This window comes from Centropristis striata, chromosome 14 (assembly GCF_030273125.1).
Source record: "Centropristis striata isolate RG_2023a ecotype Rhode Island chromosome 14, C.striata_1.0, whole genome shotgun sequence".
NCBI classification, from domain to species: Eukaryota; Metazoa; Chordata; class Actinopteri; order Perciformes; family Serranidae; genus Centropristis; species Centropristis striata.
In genome coordinates, this window is record NC_081530.1 from 28,258,986 (window position 1) to 28,279,413 (window position 20,428).

The 20,428-nt window shown below is 41.5% G+C and overlaps 2 protein-coding genes across 3 annotated transcripts; both read left to right on the plus strand.

Annotated features, from left to right (window-relative positions):
- The first annotated feature begins 1,940 nt into the window (after positions 1-1,940).
- On the plus strand, positions 1,941-7,442 carry matn1 (matrilin 1). The gene is made up of 9 exons (XM_059349206.1): positions 1,941-2,135; positions 3,761-3,945; positions 4,032-4,196; positions 4,616-4,838; positions 5,714-5,836; positions 5,933-6,105; positions 6,197-6,428; positions 6,537-6,689; positions 7,342-7,442. Exons 1-9 carry the CDS (start codon positions 2,048-2,050, stop codon positions 7,440-7,442), a joined length of 1,443 nt encoding a protein of 480 aa, XP_059205189.1. The 5' UTR covers positions 1,941-2,047.
- Positions 7,443-9,124: 1,682 nt separating this feature from the next.
- sesn2 (sestrin 2) lies at positions 9,125-20,147 on the plus strand. 2 transcript variants are annotated; one of them, XM_059350582.1, is made up of 11 exons: positions 9,125-9,969; positions 11,837-11,902; positions 12,411-12,599; positions 15,827-16,009; positions 16,726-16,953; positions 17,147-17,279; positions 17,369-17,484; positions 17,613-17,696; positions 18,869-18,975; positions 19,081-19,225; positions 19,494-20,147. In XM_059350582.1, the coding sequence occupies exons 1-11, from the start codon at positions 9,631-9,633 to the stop codon at positions 19,578-19,580; spliced, it is 1,677 nt and encodes a 558-aa protein (XP_059206565.1). In that variant the 5' UTR covers positions 9,125-9,630; the 3' UTR covers positions 19,581-20,147. The 2 variants fall into 2 exon arrangements, with proteins under 2 accessions (XP_059206565.1, XP_059206566.1); XM_059350583.1 differs by lacking the exon at positions 9,125-9,969 and adding an exon at positions 10,816-11,191.
- The last annotated feature ends 281 nt before the right edge of the window (positions 20,148-20,428 follow it).

Here is a 20,428-nt window from a genome sequence, read left to right on the forward strand (position 1 = left end):
GCCTGGGGCAACTCTGCAGATGAACGTCGCCCCCCTCCTTCAAGCCGCCAGCTCCCGGAGCTTCTTGCTCTTCCGGTGGGGCGAGGACGAGCTCGCACCAGCCTTAGTTAGCCAGATGTAAAGCAGACTCATTACCATGCGGCACTATAGGTTTTTAATGTTTTTCCATATGTTGTCATGTGTGAAAAGAACAAAAATGAACACTCAAAACAGACTGCTTGATTACCATGAACACATTATTTAACATTCGTATAGGAATGATTCTGATTCCAAAGCTTTTTGATCCATTTAAGGGTTTGAGACCTTTACATTTTGATGCATTTTAGGCCTTTAGACATTTTAGGCCTTTTTTTCTAAACCAACATGTCTCAACACATTATATATTACCATGTAACTCTAATCATGTGTAAACACCGGATGAAAAATGATTGAATTTCATGGCGCTGTGAAATAGTTCACAAATGCTGATGGATGCAGGTAAAGCTCGTCCACCTTATGTTTGTGTTTGTCGCGCCCGCCAAGCAGACGAGGGGTTACATAACCGTTTGTGTGTGTTTGTGAATCTACTGTATATGTTTGTGTGCTTCCACAAATATGTGTACGTATGTTGTGTCTTCTCTTATAAGCCAAAAAGCCCACTCCAAGAGATGACAAGCTGTCCAGGAATAACATCTCAAATCTTTCATCTTCACACACACACACACACACACACACACACACACACACACACACACACACACACACACTGTTGACTTTACAGCTTGTTCAGTTCAGTAGGAAATCTGTCTGGCTCATTACTGTACAGCCTGAGCCCCAACTCCTCTTCCCCTCCCAGACTTACCCCCTCAATTGCGGCTTGTTCAGGTTATTCGTGTGGGTGGAGGTGTGTGTGTGTGTGGAGGAGGAGGAAGGGGAGGTGGAGAGGAATGCAGGGCTGGGTCGGGTGGAGCGGGATATCGGAGGGAAAAGAGGGGTCTCTGTTTAGTGTGTATGTGGACTCTATAGAGAGATTAAAGATGTGTATGTGGGTATTGATGAAAGTGTGTTTTCCTACTGTGTTTACTCCGCCGGGGCCTCCCGCCTACCTGACAGTGGAGAGGAGAGTAATAGGTGGGAAGAAGAGTCAGGGCGTGAGTTGTTTTTTATGTGGTTGCAGTCAGGCCATCTTTACCTTCTACTTTTATGTTTGTGTGAACTGTTCTTGAAATATGCATATAAAAGGGGTTTACCAATCTACAAAGATGCAAAGTAAGAAGGTTCTGAGGAAAGATGATGATCAAAAAATGATCAACAAGTGACACAAAAACACAAAATGTTTCGTATAATTCAGGAGCTGAACTGAGCTGAACCTAAGGATCCAGGAATTGGCTCGAAATACTTCGAGTTCTACAGAAATGCATGCTTATGCAAAAATGCACACACACCTCCCAACGTGCAGAGCGGCGGGAACACTGTGGGCTGTGTACGGTGGCTCTCCTTCACTTCCGCACCATAAATGTGTGTTTGCTATACGAGGGAACACGGGGAGAAAAGAGGAATTCATGTTGGTGTTTATTTGAGCTTTGGCCAAATCCAACCTGGGGCGGCTGCGTTGGCGCGCACTCTGCACCAAACCCCAGCCGCTCCTGTACCCCCAGCCACTCACACATACTGTACACGCGCAGGTACTGGAGCGCACACACAACACACATTTTACTACTTTCTCCAACACACACACATACCTGTCCATCCTAGCCAGTTCAAGGTGTGTTTGTCTTTCCCTGCCCACCATTTCAGGTCCTCCCAGAGCAGGTATTTCCCTCGCTTCCCCACGCACACACACACCTTTACACGCACACACCTCAGCTACAGAGGGGGGTGTCTGTGGGCTGAGTGTGTGAAGCACATGCATTGATAACCTGCAGCTCAGAGTCACTCAGTCTCACTTTGTGGACGTCCCCCTCGCCTGGAGCTCCCTTCGCCCTGCTCTGTCTCCTTTCTGGCTTCTCACTCTTAGGACCGCACTCAGACCCCCGCGTTTACTCGTCACCCCTCTGTCGCTGTCACCATGACGCCTACGCCGCCGTTGTTCCTGCTGCTGCTCGGCCTCATAGGGGCTCAGGCCACCGTTGATCTCCGCACAGCTGCCGCCATGGGTAAGAATGATGACCTTTCACCCTTAAAGTTGATCTTAACTCCAGTTTAGTCTCTGATGGTGTGATACATCACATCTAACACTGACTTTTAACTTCTCAACCTTAAAAAAGTATTCTGGGGACAATAAACACAACGATGAAGATTAGTAAATGCTTGACTTTATACAGAGGTGACAGCATTTTAGAAGAATATCCTCCAGCCTTTTTTCCATATATCCATGATAAATGTAGCGTGGAATACATTTGGTGACAGAATTGAAGAGTTGAGAGGAATGCAAAAAAGTAAAGTATTTATTTTGCTTAATCATGTTTTACATGAAATTGGTCTGGATAATTGCAAAGAAAACAGTTCCACAGTTTTATTGATTTCTATATTTTTTCAGTGTGTCTGGTGGTTAGAAGGTGTACGTGCACAGCTTGTCTCAGGATGGAGCGTGGCAGTTGGCACTCTGTGTGTGTGTGTGTGTGTGTGTGTGATGTAGAAGTTGCTGGGAGGAAAAACTTAAGGGAGGGAGAGAGGTGAAGGGTGAGAAGGGAGATCAGTGATGTTGAACAGACACTGGAAGTTTAGCGATTCATTTAACCAGGATTCACAAACCTGGACCCTCACTGAAAATCCAAAACATCCTCTCTGATGCAAACAATCGTTAATCTACAGTGTCATTTAGCAGACGCTTTTATCCAAAGCGACGACGTACGTTTGAGAGATCATACAACACAAGCAAGGATAAAGTCAAGAAACAACACAAGAATAAGCAAGAATAAGTGGCATATATTACGTTGAGTCCTGTGTACGTGTGTTTTTGGGTGTTTTAGCTCTATCTGGTGATTGCAGCTGAACAGTTAAAGCTTTTACAGCCAAAAGTTTTGCATCAATACAATGAAAATATTAACACAAGATCCACTTTTTCTGAGGTTTCAACCACCTTCCTGATTCTGTTCAGTTGTTTTTATTATAATTTTTATTATAATGTATAATAATCTAAGAAGTCATTTTAAATGTATTAAAAGCATGTGACTCATTAGAACTTTCTCAGTCCTTCATCCTTGTTTTTTTTGCCAAAGATTTCTCCATCTCCCTCCACCCTCTCCTCTCTCCACCTCTGTTGCCTCCCTGCATCCTGGTTTTTTGTTTCCTCCCACTTTCTCACCAGCCTCCATCCCCTCCGCCTTCCCTTCTCCTCACAATACCTCCGTTCTCCCCATGCTCCTCCCATCCTCCTGACTTTCCTGCTTTCTTCATCAACTTAATTTCTGTATCTGAACGATGTTAAAAAAAAATCTCTTTTAATTTGTTACATCATAGAAAATCAGACATAAGTTTCTCATTTTCATTGAGAAACATATTGAAATTATGATTGTGTGACTTTTGTAGGGATCTGTACTAAACAAAGTTGTTTTCTTAAGTCTGTAGAATAAAATATGTCGGCCAGGACATCTTGCAGCAACACAGTATTTAACAAATTATAGCACCTTCTGTGATTTTGCAGTAGGCCATATTGTGATTTTGATTAATTTTTGAGCCCTAATCTACATTTCTGCATCCTTTTTTGGATGTACAGTTGTTATGCAAACTATTAACATATGAATACATAATAACCTCCTCTCTGTTCTTTCATGTGTAGCGGCAGGCATGTGCAAAACTCGTCCCACAGACATTGTGTTCATCATCGACAGCAGTCGGAGTGTTCGCCCTTCAGAGTTTGAGCAGGTCAAGGTCTTCCTGGCTAAGGTCATCGAGGGGCTGGATGTTGGACCCAACGCCACCCGTGTGGGAGTTGTCAACTACGCCAGCCGTGTCAAGAGCGAGGTATGGGGCTGGCCTTAACGAGCACTGAGCAATGTTTTTATTTATTTGTCAGAATATTTAATGACCTTGCTATTATTCAACTTCAGGTGTCTCTGAAGACACACCGCACCAAAGCCGGGCTGGTTAAGGCTGTGACCAAGATCGAGCCCCTGTCCACTGGAACAATGACCGGTCTGTCCATCCAGTTTGCCCTGAATGTGGCCTTCAGTGAGGCCGAGGGTGCTCGTGTCAAATCTCCTGATATCAGCAAGGTCAGAAACATTTACATGCATTCATTCATGCAACATATTATACCATTATGATCATTTATGTAATTTTTAGAGCCCTATCGTTATAGCAGGTGATATAGTGAAGTTTGGAGCTGAAAAAAAAAAGTTTTCCTTCGTGGAGTTCACTTTGCAATTTTAATTTTATTAAAATATATTTACAATTATTATGCATTAGCATTCAATGAATGATAACAAAAAATTAAATTAATAAAAATTAGAATGAATAAAAAATTAAAAAAATACCTAACACATGCTCTATCAATCAACACAAGCACTGTTTTCTGCATTATATGTTCTGTAAAGAAAAAAAAACAATTTTGGACGACATAAAAGCGGATGCTGACAGATAGCAATTAGCAGCCAACTAATCTGTCAATAATTTTGTTCTTGTTCCTTTACAGGTTGCCATTATTGTGACAGACGGGCGTCCCCAGGACAATGTGAAGGATGTGGCTCAGCGTGCACGGGATGCCGGTATTGAGATTTTTGCCATCGGTGTAGGCCGTGTGGACATGAGCACCCTGAAGCAGATGGCCAGCGAACCTTTGGATGACCATGTGGACTACGTGGAGAGCTACAGCGTCATCGAGAAGCTCACCAAGAAGTTCCAGGAGGCCTTCTGTGGTAAGATGGGAGAAGGTAGAGGAAAGAGAAAGTGTGAGAAAAAGAAGGAAGCAGAAAGCAGGGATTAGTCTTTAGTGATTGAAATAAACAAGGGTTAAATGGTTGAAGATAATTACTGTCAGGGCGGGTCATCATCATATCCTTCATCACTGTGGAGAGAGCTGTCTGCTGGCCCCCCTATACTGAGGGTAAGGTGTCAGGACTGTCATCTTTTCATTCCTATATGTCGTTTCCTGCCTTTTGTCCTCAACAAGACAACAGTGTATTCATTTAACCATTATGCTCATTAAATACTCCCAGTGCACAAGGACATTATGGCAGGAACAACCTTTAGGAATGAAATTTGCTCCTGCTTTTCAGTCAACTCTCAAATAAACGAGAGGCGAGACTGATCTCTCTGTAATTACCGATCCATTAGTGACAATCATTAAACCTCTAATTAGTGATGCCCTTTGGCTCTCCCAGTCTGCAGCAGGTTTGACTGCTGTCTGCCACTCAGTTCGCAGCAGCCAATATCGCTGCAGATGTTCGTCCAAGGGCAGAGCCGCATGATCGCAGTGTTGGATTGTTATTGGACGAGCCTGTGCCTCACATTTAGAAACAGACAGATCTTTGGATCTTATTTTGAGGCTGCTCCAATCTTTCCCACCTGTTTGTTTTAAGGATCCACTGGATTCATGCATCAGCCACACAAATTGTTGAGCTGGTCGCAGTGGATCATTAAAAAAATCATTCTAGAGTTTCCCGTTTTCACACTGACATAGTTTCATTTTCTCCTCCTAACTCCATCCACCCACCCCCCACCTCTGTGTGTGTGTGTGCCTCAACATAAATTCTGCTGTGTGTACGTGTGTTCTGCACGCACACACACACAGTGTCGGACCTGTGTGCCACCGGGGATCATGACTGTGAGCAGGTATGCATCAGCAGCCCCGGATCATACAAGTGTGCCTGCAAAGATGGCTTTACCCTCATGGACAATGGTCGCAGCTGCAGTGGTGAGTGTGTGCATGTGTGTGTATGAAGGTAATTGTCCATGTGTGGTCACTGTGCTACCACGGTAACATGCCCTGCTGTGTGTCTGACATCACCAGCTTGCAGCAACTCAGCGACAGATGTGGTGTTCCTGATCGACGGCTCTAAGAGCGTGCGCCCTGAGAACTTTGAGCTGGTCAAGAAGTGGATCAACCAGATCGTCGACAAATTGGATGTTTCTGATAGCAAGGCTCACGTTGGACTGGTTCAGTACTCCAGCACAGTCAAACAGGCAAGTGTCCGTGTTTGGCATTTTAATGTCACCTGATAATCAACCTCCTACTCTTCTGTATCAACATCTTGTTTCTGTTCCCCTCCAATAGGAGTTCCCCCTGGGCCGCTACAACAACAAGAAAGACCTGAAGGACGCTGTGAAGAAGATGGCCTACATGGAGAGGGGAACCATGACAGGACTGGCTCTCCGCTATTTGACAGACAACAGTTTCAGCCTCGGTCAGGGCGCTCGGCCTGGAGTCGCCAAGGTGGGCATCGTCTTCACTGATGGACGCAGCCAGGACTACATTGGGGATGCCGCTAAGAAGGCCAAGGAGCATGGTGAGAGGACAGATTACTTTTTAACCATGGGTGTCCTCTAAGTAGCTACAATGCAAAGCCTACTTTTACCAATCAGATAAAGTAAACCTGTGTGTGTTTATGTTACAGGCTTCAAGATGTACGCTGTTGGAGTTGGCAATGCAGTGGAGGATGAGCTGAAAGAGATCGCCTCCGAGCCAACTGGAGAGCACTACTTCTACACCGCCGACTTCAAGGCCATGTCCCAGATCGCCAAGAAGCTGCAGATTAACATCTGTCAAGGTCACACATGATAACTATCTACATATCTGGGTTCGACTTTAACCAAGATCCAATGCCATGTGGCCACAAAAAGTTACTCTTTGGCCACCAAATATCCCCTGTGGCCACCACGTTTTTGCTCAAGTCTCAGGTTCAGGTCTCACTTGAGAATGAGACTGTATCAGTGGAATTACCTTTCTAAGTTAAATAAAGAAAATCTCAATATTGCGAGAAACATAACATTACAATACCACAAACATCCTGCTTTATTCGCACCTTTAAGTTCAGCATTCTACAAAAACAGCGAACAGTACTCGCTACTTATATGTAATTGCAAGTGAAGTATGGGTTTACTAAGCCTGCTAGCACAAATTAAATAAGGCAGACTGTGGATTAAGAGAATGTGTATAAAAAAGAACTTGAGTTTACAATTAGAATAATTAGATATTGTCATTAAAGTATCATAGTTAATGAAGGCTGTGTTAAAATGCATTAACTTGCCTTTTCTGTATTGCTTTTACATATGTTTACATTTAGGTCACTAAAATTAGGGCCTTGGTGTGCTTAAAAATATTAACATCCATCCCTGTATTAACATTTAAAATATTTTCATTACCATTTTACTATACATGCTGCTACAATAACTCAATTCTTGTGCTTTCTGTTCCCACAGAAGAGGACCCTTGCGAATGCGACTCCCTTGTAAAGTTCCAAAAGAAAGTAGAAGACGCCCTACAGGCACTAACAAAAAAATATATCCTTTCCAGCGGGTGAAATGATGTGAGAGTATGATGTTGGGAGGAAGGGTTTTAATGTTGTCACCATATTTTCTGTCTTGTTTGTCTTCATTGTTGGCGTCCTTGACAAAATCTTACTAGACAGTATGTCGAAGAGGATCGCTTTGCTGGAGAACAAAATCGTCTGAGGGCTCACATCCCACTCTTTCCGCACACCCACCCACGTACACACACACATATACAAACACACACACACACACACACATAAACACACACACAAACAATTTTTACTTCCTGTAAAATACTGAAGAGGAATCCGTGTGTATGTGAACCCTGACCTCTGCTTGTATCCTGAGCTATTCCGAAGCACCTCTGCCGCCTCCTCTCTCGGCCTTACCTCTTCCACCCTTGGGTCTCCTGGGACACGAAGCGCCGGTTGCCATGGGGACCACGCCTTTGTGTGTGCGCTCCGAAGGTCATCCTCCATAGCCAGCCTGTGTGTTTGTTAATAAAAGTCTTCCCTCATAGGGAAACGGTGACGGTACACTGAAGGGTTTTTCTTTGTTCCTGCCACAATGTTGAATTTCCCAAAAAACCCAGTAGAGTCTGTCTTGTCTGGAGCTGCTCGTCACCTTTACTTGTCTGTTTCTATTTGACGCTGTCATCTTTCTCTCTCTCCTCTAACGTCTGATTGCTTCAACTTTCTTCTCCTATCCCCACCGCTATCTAATATTATATATGGTATAATATATATACAGGTAAATTAATATAAGATATGTCTGATAATAAGGGTACAACATTGATGTTTTTATTTTCCTAAATAAAGGTGATTCAGGAAGTAAATACTATAAATTGTGAAATTGTATGCACACACATACACAAAGCAGTTCTTACCTTTGACACATTTTTAGTTGAATATAAACAACAATATACAAAGAATATTCCTGTGGGCTCCAAGGACCACAAGGGCTTGACCGGTGTTCACAGCAAAATGGTGTACTGTTTAAATTTAGAGATTTTCTACAACAGCAGTCATTTATAAACTCCTCTCAAATTCTGATGATGGTGACAATGATCAGTACCAAATCAAAGTAGGATCCATACTCTAGTGTGGATTTGTGGTTTTGCATCGGAGTGCAGCCATAGAAGTAATGTAAACAGTAAATTTGTTGCTTTTCATATCATAAAATGGAGGGTAGAGCTAATGTAACACATTGCCTAAGGCTGATAAGTATGATGCACAATTGTTATCAGTGTTGACATTTTACGGTACATAATTAATTGATTATAAAATAGATTGAGGAACACTACTGACTACTTACAGTCATGCAAACTAGTAATTGCTAGAAACATGCAAGCATGTACTGTATATGTACAACATGTTATCTATTTTATAATTTTCTATTACTTTACTGTACATGCCCATTAATTTGGGCTACACGGTGGTCTAGTGGTTAGCACAGGCCGGTTCGACCCCCGCCTGCAGCTCTTCTGACTTCATAACAAATATTTAAATGCAGAAACATAACAAATGAGCAATCAGCAACAAATGATGAAAGTTTGCTATAACACATTAAAGTTAGTTAAATGTTGCAGAAATATAAACATTGTTTGTATTGCATTATACTTTTGTTGATACTTATTAATGCACTTTGAGGTGCAGTTCATTAGTGAAAAGTTTCGACCACGTCACGATGACGTTGCATAAGAGCAAAAAAAAAAAAAACGCTTTCCAACTGTGAACAGCTGAGCGAAATCAACCAATGAAACTGAACCTGAAAATTGCTTATTGGTGCCTCATGAAAGCTGATTTTAAACTTAAATGAAACTATGCTCATGTCTGGGAGTCCAGTACAATCACAATCTACTGGCTAACAGGGTTTTTATGTTATTATTGAGCCATCGTTGTTAGCTATAGAACAGTTTGCAGCATCTGCTAACACCAGCTAGGCTAGCTTAGCAAGCTAACCGGGCAGACCGTCTTCACGGCCAGGTAGCCGGGTATTAGGCAGCTCTGTCAATGATTTGTGGAACAGATGATTGCGCAGTAAACTGAAGACAGGCAGTGGACACATCCAGGGTCCGGTAATAGGAGCACCAACGTCTTCACCAAGCTAACGTTAACGGGTAGTTTAATACTGAAGCTAACAGAAGCTAGCAGTGACGTCAGGTAGCTCAACCAGGTGCTTCAGGAGTCACGCGAGGGGTTTCGGGACCAAGAAGAGATGGCCAGTAATGCCGCTGCAGGGTTCACCTGCAAGGCTAACGGGGACAACAAACCGGGGCGAGGGTCCGGTTCTGGCAGCAGCTCACGTCGCCAACAGTCAGAGTCAGAGTCCGACGTTGGCCCGAAAAGCTTAGCAAGGCTGTGCAGCAGGGACGAGGAGGAGCGAGCGGCGGCTCTGGAGGAGCTCAACCAAGCGGTCCTGGCAGGTTTGAAGCTGGACCGGCCCGGTTCGGCACGGCTGAGTGAACAAACACTCCTACAGCTGCTTCGTCTGTCCCGGTCGTGTCCACTGGGGGAGGTCCGGGAGAGAGCAACTGAGCTGCTGCGAACCGCACAGGTAATGTTAGGATAATATATATTATGTTAGGATAATATATATTATGTAAGGATAATATATATTATGTTAGGATGCAGCTTCTCCTGCTTCTCTAATCTAAGCAGAGCAGAGGGGACTAATTCAGCCATGGGACAAACATTTCGTCACACTGTTAAAATAATCGCCTAAGTCTTTTTTTTTTTTTTGCCTAAATCATCTCATGACTCCGGTCACCTATGGTAAAATCGCCTATATCCTCAGTTGATCAGACCATGTGATTTTACCCCTTTAAGATAATGGCCTATGTCAAGTGTGTGACTTAAGCGGATTTATTATGCCTAAGTCAAAATAAAATGTGACTTAGGCAATTTTTTAACATGCCTTTGTAACTTAAGCAAGATATGGTAACACTTTATTTTGAAGGTGTCTACATAAGAGTGACATGAGCGTGTCATAAACATGACATGGTGTGTTTCATGAACATTAATGACACTTTAAAGTAACATTAATGCTCATGATACTTGTCATGTCATGTTTCTGACAGGCTTGTGTGACTCTTATGTAGACACCTTCAAAATAAAGTGTTACCATATCTTGCTCAAGTCACAAAGGCATGTTCAAAAAAATAGCCTAAGTCATTTATTTCTCTTAAGTTACATAATTTACACACAGTGTTATTACTATGCCAATAGCCATCCTTTGTTACATCCTTTTTGAGTGAAATGATCAATAAATGTCATGTTGCACTTTCGGTGAAGTTTTTTGTGTTAGGCGATTATTTTAACAGGGTGACGATTTCTAACCAGAAATATGTTAACAAACAGGAGTTTTCTTTATTATTATTATTTTTTAGCACTTTTACTCCTGGTTCTTATCATGAAATACCTAGATGAAGTGAATGATTGATTAATAGTGATAACTGTGAAGCCGATCGGCCACAGTTATCAGCTGATTACCACTTTCCATCAGATTGCTGGTTATTTCATCAGATGTTGAACTGTATGAGGTGATGCAAGACTGTGCGGTGGTGTGCACAAACAAGCAGGCCGGACACGCCCCCTCCCGGTGCCCTGAAAAACACATCAGACAGACACACCCCCGAGCCTTTTCACAGCCCACTGTCGCTTCTAGAAATGAGAAAAGTCCAACTGCGTTTGACGCCTTTCCAGTTTATTTCTCCTCTCTGTTGGAAATGACAAGCTGTGACTTGCGGTATTCTGCTGCCTGCTTTCCGATTATGTCGGTGAGTTAAATGCATGGTTTGGTGGTTACAGATTTTATGGGCTGTGAGTTATGAAACAGCCTCTCCAGTTACAGCACAGTCGCTACAGTCGAAGTCAGTCAAGTTCAAGGGGCTTGAAGCTGTCTTTCTTTTTTTCTTTCTTTCTTTATAGTTTTCTAGTTTGACTTCAACATTGTTTTAAGTTTTTAAGAGAAAAACATCACGTTGATCTGTTGACAATCTAAATCTATAGTTGTTTGCTCAACATTTTTAATTAAATAATGTATAGAGGTTATAGTTTTTTTGATGTAAAGCTGAGACAATGACTCGATCGATTTGTCAGACATCAAAATAATCAGCGACTGTTTTGATGATTCATCTGCATTTTGCTTGAAAATTCATCCAACATGACCTAGTTCAAGATTCAAAGGTGTGAGGTTGTGCTGCTTTTTTGTCTTATGTCATAGTAACCTCAATATCTTTACGTTTTACACTGTTGATCAGATAAAACAAACAACTTGACAACAATTTCCTGGGGTTTGAGAAATTTTAACATGCTTTTTCACTATTTTGTGACACTTACCAGAGTACACGAAACACATTACAGCGAAGATAATTTTCAAATTAATAGGAAATGAATTGTATGATTAACTCTCTGTGTCTTAGGAACAAGGAGTGGAAGTACCACGGGCACTGGCATCAGGTCCAAGTGCCTTTATTCCAGCAAAAGAGGTGTGTATAGCCTGTTAAAGATATTATTGCTTAGTTTTGATTTCCAAATTTTTGTTTAAACATTGTCATCCAGTAAAATGTTTTTCCCTACAATGTTTTTTGATTAAAGAGATGTGATTTTTAAAGTGGATTTCTGTGTGGCACGCAGCTGGCCTCAAGTCAGATCCATAGGTTTTAAGGGGCTTGTTGCAGGCTGATATCATGCTGAACAGTCAAATCAGTGTTAGTATAGGTGGTGTAACTAGTCTGCTGCAATATTGCAGTGCCTGTTGCTTCATGTCATCAAGAGAAATGGCAGATATATGTTGCAAAAGCTGATGACTAAAAATGCAGATTTCCTATGTGACTCACTCTGAAGCTTTCCACTGGAGAATGTCTTGTATTAGCTTCAGGGCTGATTGTTTCAGTCTGAGACACGTTTTGAAGTGAATCTTTTCCAATGTGTCCTCAAGCTGAAAATGTAAGCTGTTACTTTTAAACATGTAATTTTCCTGCTTTTCCTCTTCAGATGTTGAAAAACGGACCAGACCAGGACATCCTTATCGAATCTTTCCTTTCATTGGGTCGCGTGGACCACATCACCATGGTGATGGCGCTGCACCCTGCTTACCTCAGCTGCTTCCTGAGGACCCAGCACGCTTTGTTAGAGATGGACGGCCCCTTGCCCCGTCACTGGAGACATTATATTGCTCTTATGGTAAGACAACCACGGTATAGGATTGTTAAATAAGTATTTCACAGCAGGAAAGGTGCAAATATTTTCAAAACCTAAAACACCCAGAATGCACTGGGCTTGTTGCCTTTCAAGGCTACTCCTATTGGATAGGCTTGATGAGGGCTAATGTTAGTAAAAAAGCACTGTTGCACACATTCTGCTTTCCTCATTGGCTGGCAGAGCTTGACTTTCAGCTATAGCACCCTTTCTCTCCTCCATACGCAGTAGTTCCCTCATACTGTATTCTGGCTCATATAAGTAGACCCCAAGGTCAGATTCCAGCATTACACAATTAAGATAATTTTTCTTCCATATCTACAGGAACATTGCCTTCTACCATGGTCTTTCTGTGGTTGTTTTAGTGCAAGTGTCTCCCATAGCCAGACCTATCTCCACTGTGCTTTGTCAGCGCTGAAGCATGGTCTGGCTGCACTCATTATCATTCTGCTTTAGGAAAGAAAACACTCCATCTTGCGTGGCGCTAAGCCCAGGATGCAGTGACGGTGCTCTACAAATATAGATAGCAAAGTTTCCTTTTAATTAGTGAAACCTATCAGAGCTCTCAAATCACCACCAGTGACTGCAGTAAAGGCCTCATGTACACAAAAGAACCTTACAGCACAATATAATAAATGGTAATAAAACATATTTATAGCAGTAGTACTTTTTAAAATTAAAACAACTCATTCAACAAGGACAGCTTTTAATAAAGGCTTGATTAGGGTTGTCAGAAGTATTGATGCTTTATTACTTTTTCAAAACCAGGTTTTTAAAATGGCACGATCTCTGTTAATTATAGCATTAAAAGGACAGAAGCTATATAAAAAGAGAGAGACGGAGCGCATTTTCAACCCAAGGATGAACAGATAAAACAACAGGGAAACTGGGTTGGCATGTATTCTGTTTTTCTGTACCAGCACAATGTGCAGGTTGTTATTTTTCAAAAAGTAAAAAAAAGCTATATGGTCAAATTACATTTTTTTCCCTTTTTTGCATTGCTAATTACATAGGTGGATTAGTGTTTTTTTGTACTAGTAGTGTATCAAAGTTTAAACGTATGGTGTCATGGCAAGGTGAAAGCCTTAGGCATGATTGTCTGCTTTTTAGCAAAAGATTCAACATCTTAAATAAAATACTGAGGCTAGCAAAATCTCTAGTAGTTGGCTATAGCACCACTATAGCTGGATTGCGTATAACAAATTGAAACCAGCTGGGTTAGTCAACAAAACAATAAAGAGTCCCCAATGTGATACAGATTCTGTTTATTGCTATACTGATTGGTGTATTGCTTTGTAAAGTCATTACTAGTCTCTTTATATTGTTACTTCCTCATATAATGTGCTGCATGGCAAAAAAGTAGGGCTGCACACGGCTCTAAATAAATAGTTTATTTCTCTTTCAATATGATCAACTCAAAGTTGATTATTGCCTCTACAAGAAGTGTCTGGTTCTCTCTCTGCCACTTGCCTGGGGAAGATCTCATAGATCAAAATGTTGCCTTCAAAAGAGAATGAAAAATAAACTATTTATGTGAAGCCTAACAATGTGCAGATCTCCTTTGTGCCCTGAACTGTAGTAGATTAATTTTGCCTGAATGTACGCGTATTTGGTCACTCTTCATATATAATTTGCTCCAACGTAATAATAGATAATTAAAAATAAATAAAATTAACGTTAAATAAAATTTAGAATAATTAAATGAAACATTGGGTTTGCTGTTGGAATAAGAAAATAAAAATAAATCAAAGTGCACATTAAAATTGTACATTACTATAAACAGCTATTGTGTGTAAAGATAAATGCTGCAAGCAGTGACACTGCGGTTTACATCATAACGTCTACTGTAATTCATCAGCTTATGAGTAAAGCAGTTAAGATGTAGTGATCCTGTGATTTTCTTGTGTTTATTTGCATCTATATCATACAAATGCCAAAAAGCCTGTAATTGGTTTTTGAAAGGCCACAGATTCAGTGAGTGTATCCTTTTACTGGCTACACATCGCTTTAATAAAAGCCTAAAAATTCACAGTAATGGCAGACCCTGCAGCTATTATTTTATCTTTTTGTGACCAAGTCAAGTGTGCCGAAGTGTTTTATGATATCTTTCTTTTTACACAGGCACCTGGTAATTTTGGCTTTATGGCGATACCATTATTGCTGCCTCCACTTGTAGTTGGACAAAACCAGTATTGCGGTTATACAGTCATATTAATATTGCTGTAGTGCTTTTTTTTCTCCTGCAGCCCACTGCTTTTACTGACTGGGTCATGGGCTGACGTGGCCCTTTTTTAGTGAAGTGATATCACTACACTTCTGCTTTCCTACGTTTGCAACCTCCCACAGTGCCATAGCTGGTTGGAAACAGCTGCAGTTAATAACATTAATGGAGATAAGGTTGATCTATGTGTGCCACTCACAGTGGCAACCACACAGTAATGATTATTGTCAGCACTTGATCCTTAATCAACCGCAATCTAAATTCCTATTTTTTTTAGTATTTCACTTTTTCACATAGTTTTCGTCAGGCAGGTCACTAGGGGGTGACACAATACAGCTCATATGTTATCTGTAGTTAGCTTTGTGTCAAATTCTGAAATCCTGTCAATACTATCGATGCATATCTTACAATCAAATGTAAAGGTAGACTGGAATTTCCTTCTGAAATAGATTATCTAAAGGATTAAAATCTATAAAAACATTTCTGTAGATAATCCAGCAAACAGTTGTAGATGCATTAAAGAGGTTGTTGTAGTTGAATGTGTGCAAAAATGCAACTGCCATAGAAATGAAGCCATGGAAAATTTAAAAAGGAACTTAAAATCTATACAAAATGGAAAAAAAGAAAAGAGAGTGATGCAAAAAAAAAAAAACTTGGCAGGTCATTCGCAGCTTGAGGGTTATCCAGCTACTGTATCATCTCAAAACCACTAACACAGTCTGCCAAAGACTGTGATCTTCTCCATAAACATTTAATGACTCTCTTGCTCATATATTCATCACATTAGCTGCCCTTTTGCTTCAGAAATGCCAGTCATTAGACTCAAAATGATCTATTGGTGGAGAAATTTAGTTTTGTTGCTTTAACCTCTAAGCCCTTCTTATATTTATGAGCACGGGCAGTTCTTATGCATTATGTAGTTTGTATATCCAGACCAGCGATTGAGCTTTGTTTTTAATGTCTGGGGCACCATGTTGATTATGTTTCACAGGCTGCAGCTCGACACCACTGCTCGTACGTGGTGCAGCAGCACAGCGCTGGCTTCCTGGAGGCTGGAGGGGAGGAGAGCTGGCTGAGCGGCCTCGAGCATGCTCCCACCAAGCTCCGCAGCCTGCAAACACTTAACAAGCTGCTGGCACACAGACCCTGGCTCATCACACAGCAGCACATACAGGTCAGACACAACACCCACTCACTCACTTACTCCCTGTCTCTCACTCTCCTGCTCTCTCGTTTGCGCCTTGTCTGTCATCATGTAATGATATGATTTAATACATTGGATTTCTGACATAGGCTGTATCCATAATTACTCACTCACTGTATGTCATATTCTACTGTAATTCAACAGTCCATTAATAAATACTTTGTGATGTTTTTTAAAGGCTTTCCTTTTGTGTTTTGTGATGTTATTAAAGTTTATCCTCTCCTGTATTTGATGGTTATAGGCTGGTCTTTGTCACAGTGGTACACAACATGCTAACATGGGTACCTGTTTTTAAAGGGATGGCTCGCCTTTTTTGTTTTTCCCAGACAAGAAGGCAGGAGCAAGCTAATCAGCTATCTTTGGAATATTTTCACCTAAAAATGATAAAACACCAAAGTCACATTATAACAAAAACTAACTGAATAGTTAAGACAGCAGTAGTCGAGCAACTCCTGTGAATTAAATCACTGTTTTTGTCAATGGAGTCGGAGTTCTGAAGGAGATCGTAACCTCTTGAATGTCATTAGATTTGCAGGGATTTGGTTGTGAACCAAAGTATTTGACAAAGTTTTGGCCACATTACGGTGCTGGATAAAAAGTCCCTCACCCAACTAACCATCATTGCCAACTAACAACCCTGTGATATGAAACTTCCCTGAACCAACACCTGCCCCTCTGTCCTGTAGGAGCTGGTGTGTCCCGGAGCAGATCCTCGCTGGTCATTGGCTGAACTCATCCATGCTGTGGTCCTGATGGCACACGCTCACTCACTCTGCTCTTTTGTGTGGGGCTGCGGCTTAAACCCTGAACCCGACCACGTTGGAGGTTATACCTACCAACTTCCATCTCCCAGTCACCTTCCTCGTAGCCCTCATAGCCCTCATAGCCCTGCTCATGAGGACGGCAGGCAAGAGGTAAGTCAAAGAGGCATTTTTTACCACAAGTCTGACAAGTTTAACTTCCCTGTGTCAACGGGAGAGCAACAAAGAATTATTTGATACCAGCATTGTTTCAGCAGTCACACCAGATTGAGCTCCCTTCATATTGTTGATTTACTGACTACTAAGTAAATTCCTCAATCACCACTCTCTTTTTTTTAATCTTCAGTTGGTTGACGGAGCGATGGAGGTGGAGGTGTTGATGCAGAGGATGGTGGAGCTGCAGCAGCAGGAGGAGGAGTGCACACAGGAGGAAATGGTGACTCGCTTTGAGAGAGAGAGGAGCGAGAGCATACCAACCGGTACAAACATATCTGTTTATCTCATGATCACTCATTCTCTTGGTTGGCATTTGTTTACTCACCACTTCCTCTTTGTGGTGTTTGCTTAGCGGTGGTGCGTGGAGCGCCGCCAGACCTGGTGCTGCGTCTGGTGGAGGAGCCAGAGTTCAGATACGAGGACTTCGCCCCCAGAGGAGAGCAGTCCCCACCCACCATGAGAGCCCAGGTAGTTTAGAGCATTTCTGTGCACTTCTGTGTATTCAAATTGATTATGTTTACACTTTTTTCCCTAGTAAACAGTGATAGATAACTGTTTGTTTTAAACTCCTGTTTGTTGTTGTTGCATGTGTTCAGGACTACTCATGGGAGGACCACGGCTTCTCTCTGGTCAACAGACTACTGCCTGACATGGGCCAGCACCTGGATGAAAAATTCCAGGTACCATCACCTTTAAGCTAATAAACACCAATAAACCAACATAAAAACTACACAAGACTGGTGTGTGAATAACATGGGACTCCAGGGAGGTTAAATGCCTGGTACACACTAGTGGGAGAGCACAAAGATAACGGAAGGATTTAAATATTTTTTTTATTTCAATCACAAGAACGCATACACACTCAGGACATCGGAGCACACACACTTGTCATTTATACTTAAACTATTTCAGTGCTGATTCCAGGGACTTGGAATCTTACAGAAACTTGAATGATCAAATGTGACTTCAGAAAACAAACAAATATGGAGGCGGACTGTTGTTGTCAGAGGGTTGTATTTGCGTTTGCTATGTTTTGCACCGGAAGACAAAAAAAAAGGAAACAAAACAATGGATGAAGACGAAATAAGCGTAAATTGTACATTTTGCAGGGTGAGCTGGAGGTGAGTTTGAAATATTGTTTTTTGTGTTTGTCTGCCTACCTTCGGGAGACAAACGTTCTGTTGGTGCTGTCAGCAGCCGTGTTTCTGTTCTACATGAGTGAGCACCATCCCACTGATTCCCAGTCAGGGTGCTCTTATTGGCTATTGCGAGTTCCTGCTTATTACCATTGCTGTTCCTTATGTGGACAAATAACCTGTTCAGACCAGCCTCAAATCAGGAAAACTCCTGCGATTGTCGGGAGAGGTGAATCAGCCCCAAAGTCTGCTCAAATATCCTCATGTGTGTATGTTTGTTAGTATAAGTGAGCAATGCACACTGCCAAGTAGCTGAAACCAAGACCAGGGTGAGATAATGTGGGCATACTTGCTTGTTTACATAGTTGCAGTGAAACTACTCCGTGTTCAGGAAAAAACAGTGATTGGTGACTACATGTGTGTTAGAGAACAGAGGTTTCCAACTTGGTTATGCAAGATTTTCTCTGTTTGCATATGTCAATGAGTGAAATATTGGACTTTTTTATATTAAATTGTCTGAGAAGGTGAAATTGTGCTTTTTATATTGTCACAACTGAGAAATGACAAAATTTAGTAGAATTTAGGGGGGAAATGGCAAAAAGTTCAAGTGGTTGTCCTCCTTAGGATCTTGTTCTGGCTGCAAAATACTGTTTTCAATAATTATAATAATTATATTATTAAGTGTATAATAATGAGAATAAATTGTGTCTTTGTAGGTTGTGAGCAACCTGACCTACCACAGGATGGCCATGCATGAAGATGTGGACACTCATACTCTGAGAAAAGCTCTGTGGAACTACATCCACTGTCTGTACGGGATACGGTCAGTACCACACACTGTTAGAAAGCATGCAATCAACAAAGTTATAATGTGTTTTTTTGTCTCTGCTGTGCCACTTCCTTACTACTTATCATCATATCTGTGCAGCTACGATGATTACGACTACGGCAGCGTGAACGTGCTGTTGGAGCGCTCTCTGAAGGTGTTTGTTAAAACCATGGCCTGCCACCCTGAGCAGACCACTGCACGCGTTTACCACGCCTTCTGGAGACACTTCAGACACTCTGAAAAGGTACGGACGAGTTCAAACACGCACCTGACCTTGCCTCTTCAGCCACAATGAATGAATCATTTGACATTTTAACATGATGTCTCTCTTTGGTACCTTCTCAAAAAAGAATGAATCATTTGACATTTCATCGTTTCCTCTCTTTTTACCTTGCTTTTTTTTAAATGTCATTAGACAAGGAGGCTTTAAATTACAGACAGGACTTGAAAGTGTGTCACCTAGTAACCTGAAGGTAATGATGTGCTTTTTTCACTCTTTTTTTGTTCTGCAGGTTCATGCGAACCTAATAGTGATGGAAGCCCGCCTCCAAGCAGCCCTTCTTTATACCTTACGAGCCATCACGCACTATATGAGATGACGCACTCACTCACTTTTTGCAGATGCTGAGCCAGCTGTGACGTACCACAGCCCAAAACACAACACAACATGGACACACACACACACACACACACACACACACACACACACACACATGGACACACACACACACAGACACACACACTACAGTGAATGTTTGTATATGCATATCTTATGTTTCAGTGTTAATGTTTTGATGCTGCTTTGCGACTGGAATATCTGATATTTAAATATTTGTTACTTATTTTGCACTGAAGTTTATCAGGTTGTGTTCCCCCACTTGAGCCTCAAGTGTTGTTATGAATATCTTGCACATGTTTCAGTCACACACACAGATGTTTATCTACAAGCTACATGCTAGGTAGGCAGGTTCAAATTTCTCAATAATCATCATGATTCAGGTGTTCATTTAACATATCTGTTCAGGCTGATAATGTGACAACCACTGTTCACTACATCATGACTACTCATGCCTCAGGCCTCTCTGTCTGTGGCTGAGATTAAGAAAAGACAAAATAACTTGTATTTTTATATACAATAAAAGGTTAATTTGTTATCAAAATTAAAACCGTGACTTGTGTTGTGTCTGGACCCATGGCAAACAGAATCTGAGAAAACATTACTCCGTGATCTGCTATTTTATTTTTGTATTCTGTTTTAAAAGCTAAAAAGAAGGCACTTTATATTTTGAGACCTACCTTTCTTTTTATAACCAAATAAAATGCAGGTGTTGCAGCAGGAGTTGCATTGACACGCCACAAGATGGAGACAAAGACTTATAAGAAATGTGAAATGTCACCACAGCTCACTTTGCCAAGTCACTCTTCAAGGTGAATTATAATAGTGTGG

Excerpts from the sequence above, each read along its gene's own strand:
- matn1 (XM_059349206.1), top strand. The coding sequence starts at position 2,048 with ATGACGCCTACGCCGCCGTTGTTCCTGCTGCTGCTCGGCCTCATAGGG. Across the intron at positions 4,197-4,615 it reads AATCTCCTGATATCAGCAAG|GTTGCCATTATTGTGACAGA; the intron begins GTCAGAAACATT and ends GTTCCTTTACAG. Across the intron at positions 6,106-6,196 it reads ACTCCAGCACAGTCAAACAG|GAGTTCCCCCTGGGCCGCTA; the intron begins GCAAGTGTCCGT and ends CCCCTCCAATAG.
- sesn2 (XM_059350582.1), top strand. The coding sequence starts at position 9,631 with ATGGCCAGTAATGCCGCTGCAGGGTTCACCTGCAAGGCTAACGGGGAC. Across the intron at positions 9,970-11,836 it reads AGCTGCTGCGAACCGCACAG|GAACAAGGAGTGGAAGTACC; the intron begins GTAATGTTAGGA and ends TCTGTGTCTTAG. Across the intron at positions 11,903-12,410 it reads CCTTTATTCCAGCAAAAGAG|ATGTTGAAAAACGGACCAGA; the intron begins GTGTGTATAGCC and ends TTTCCTCTTCAG.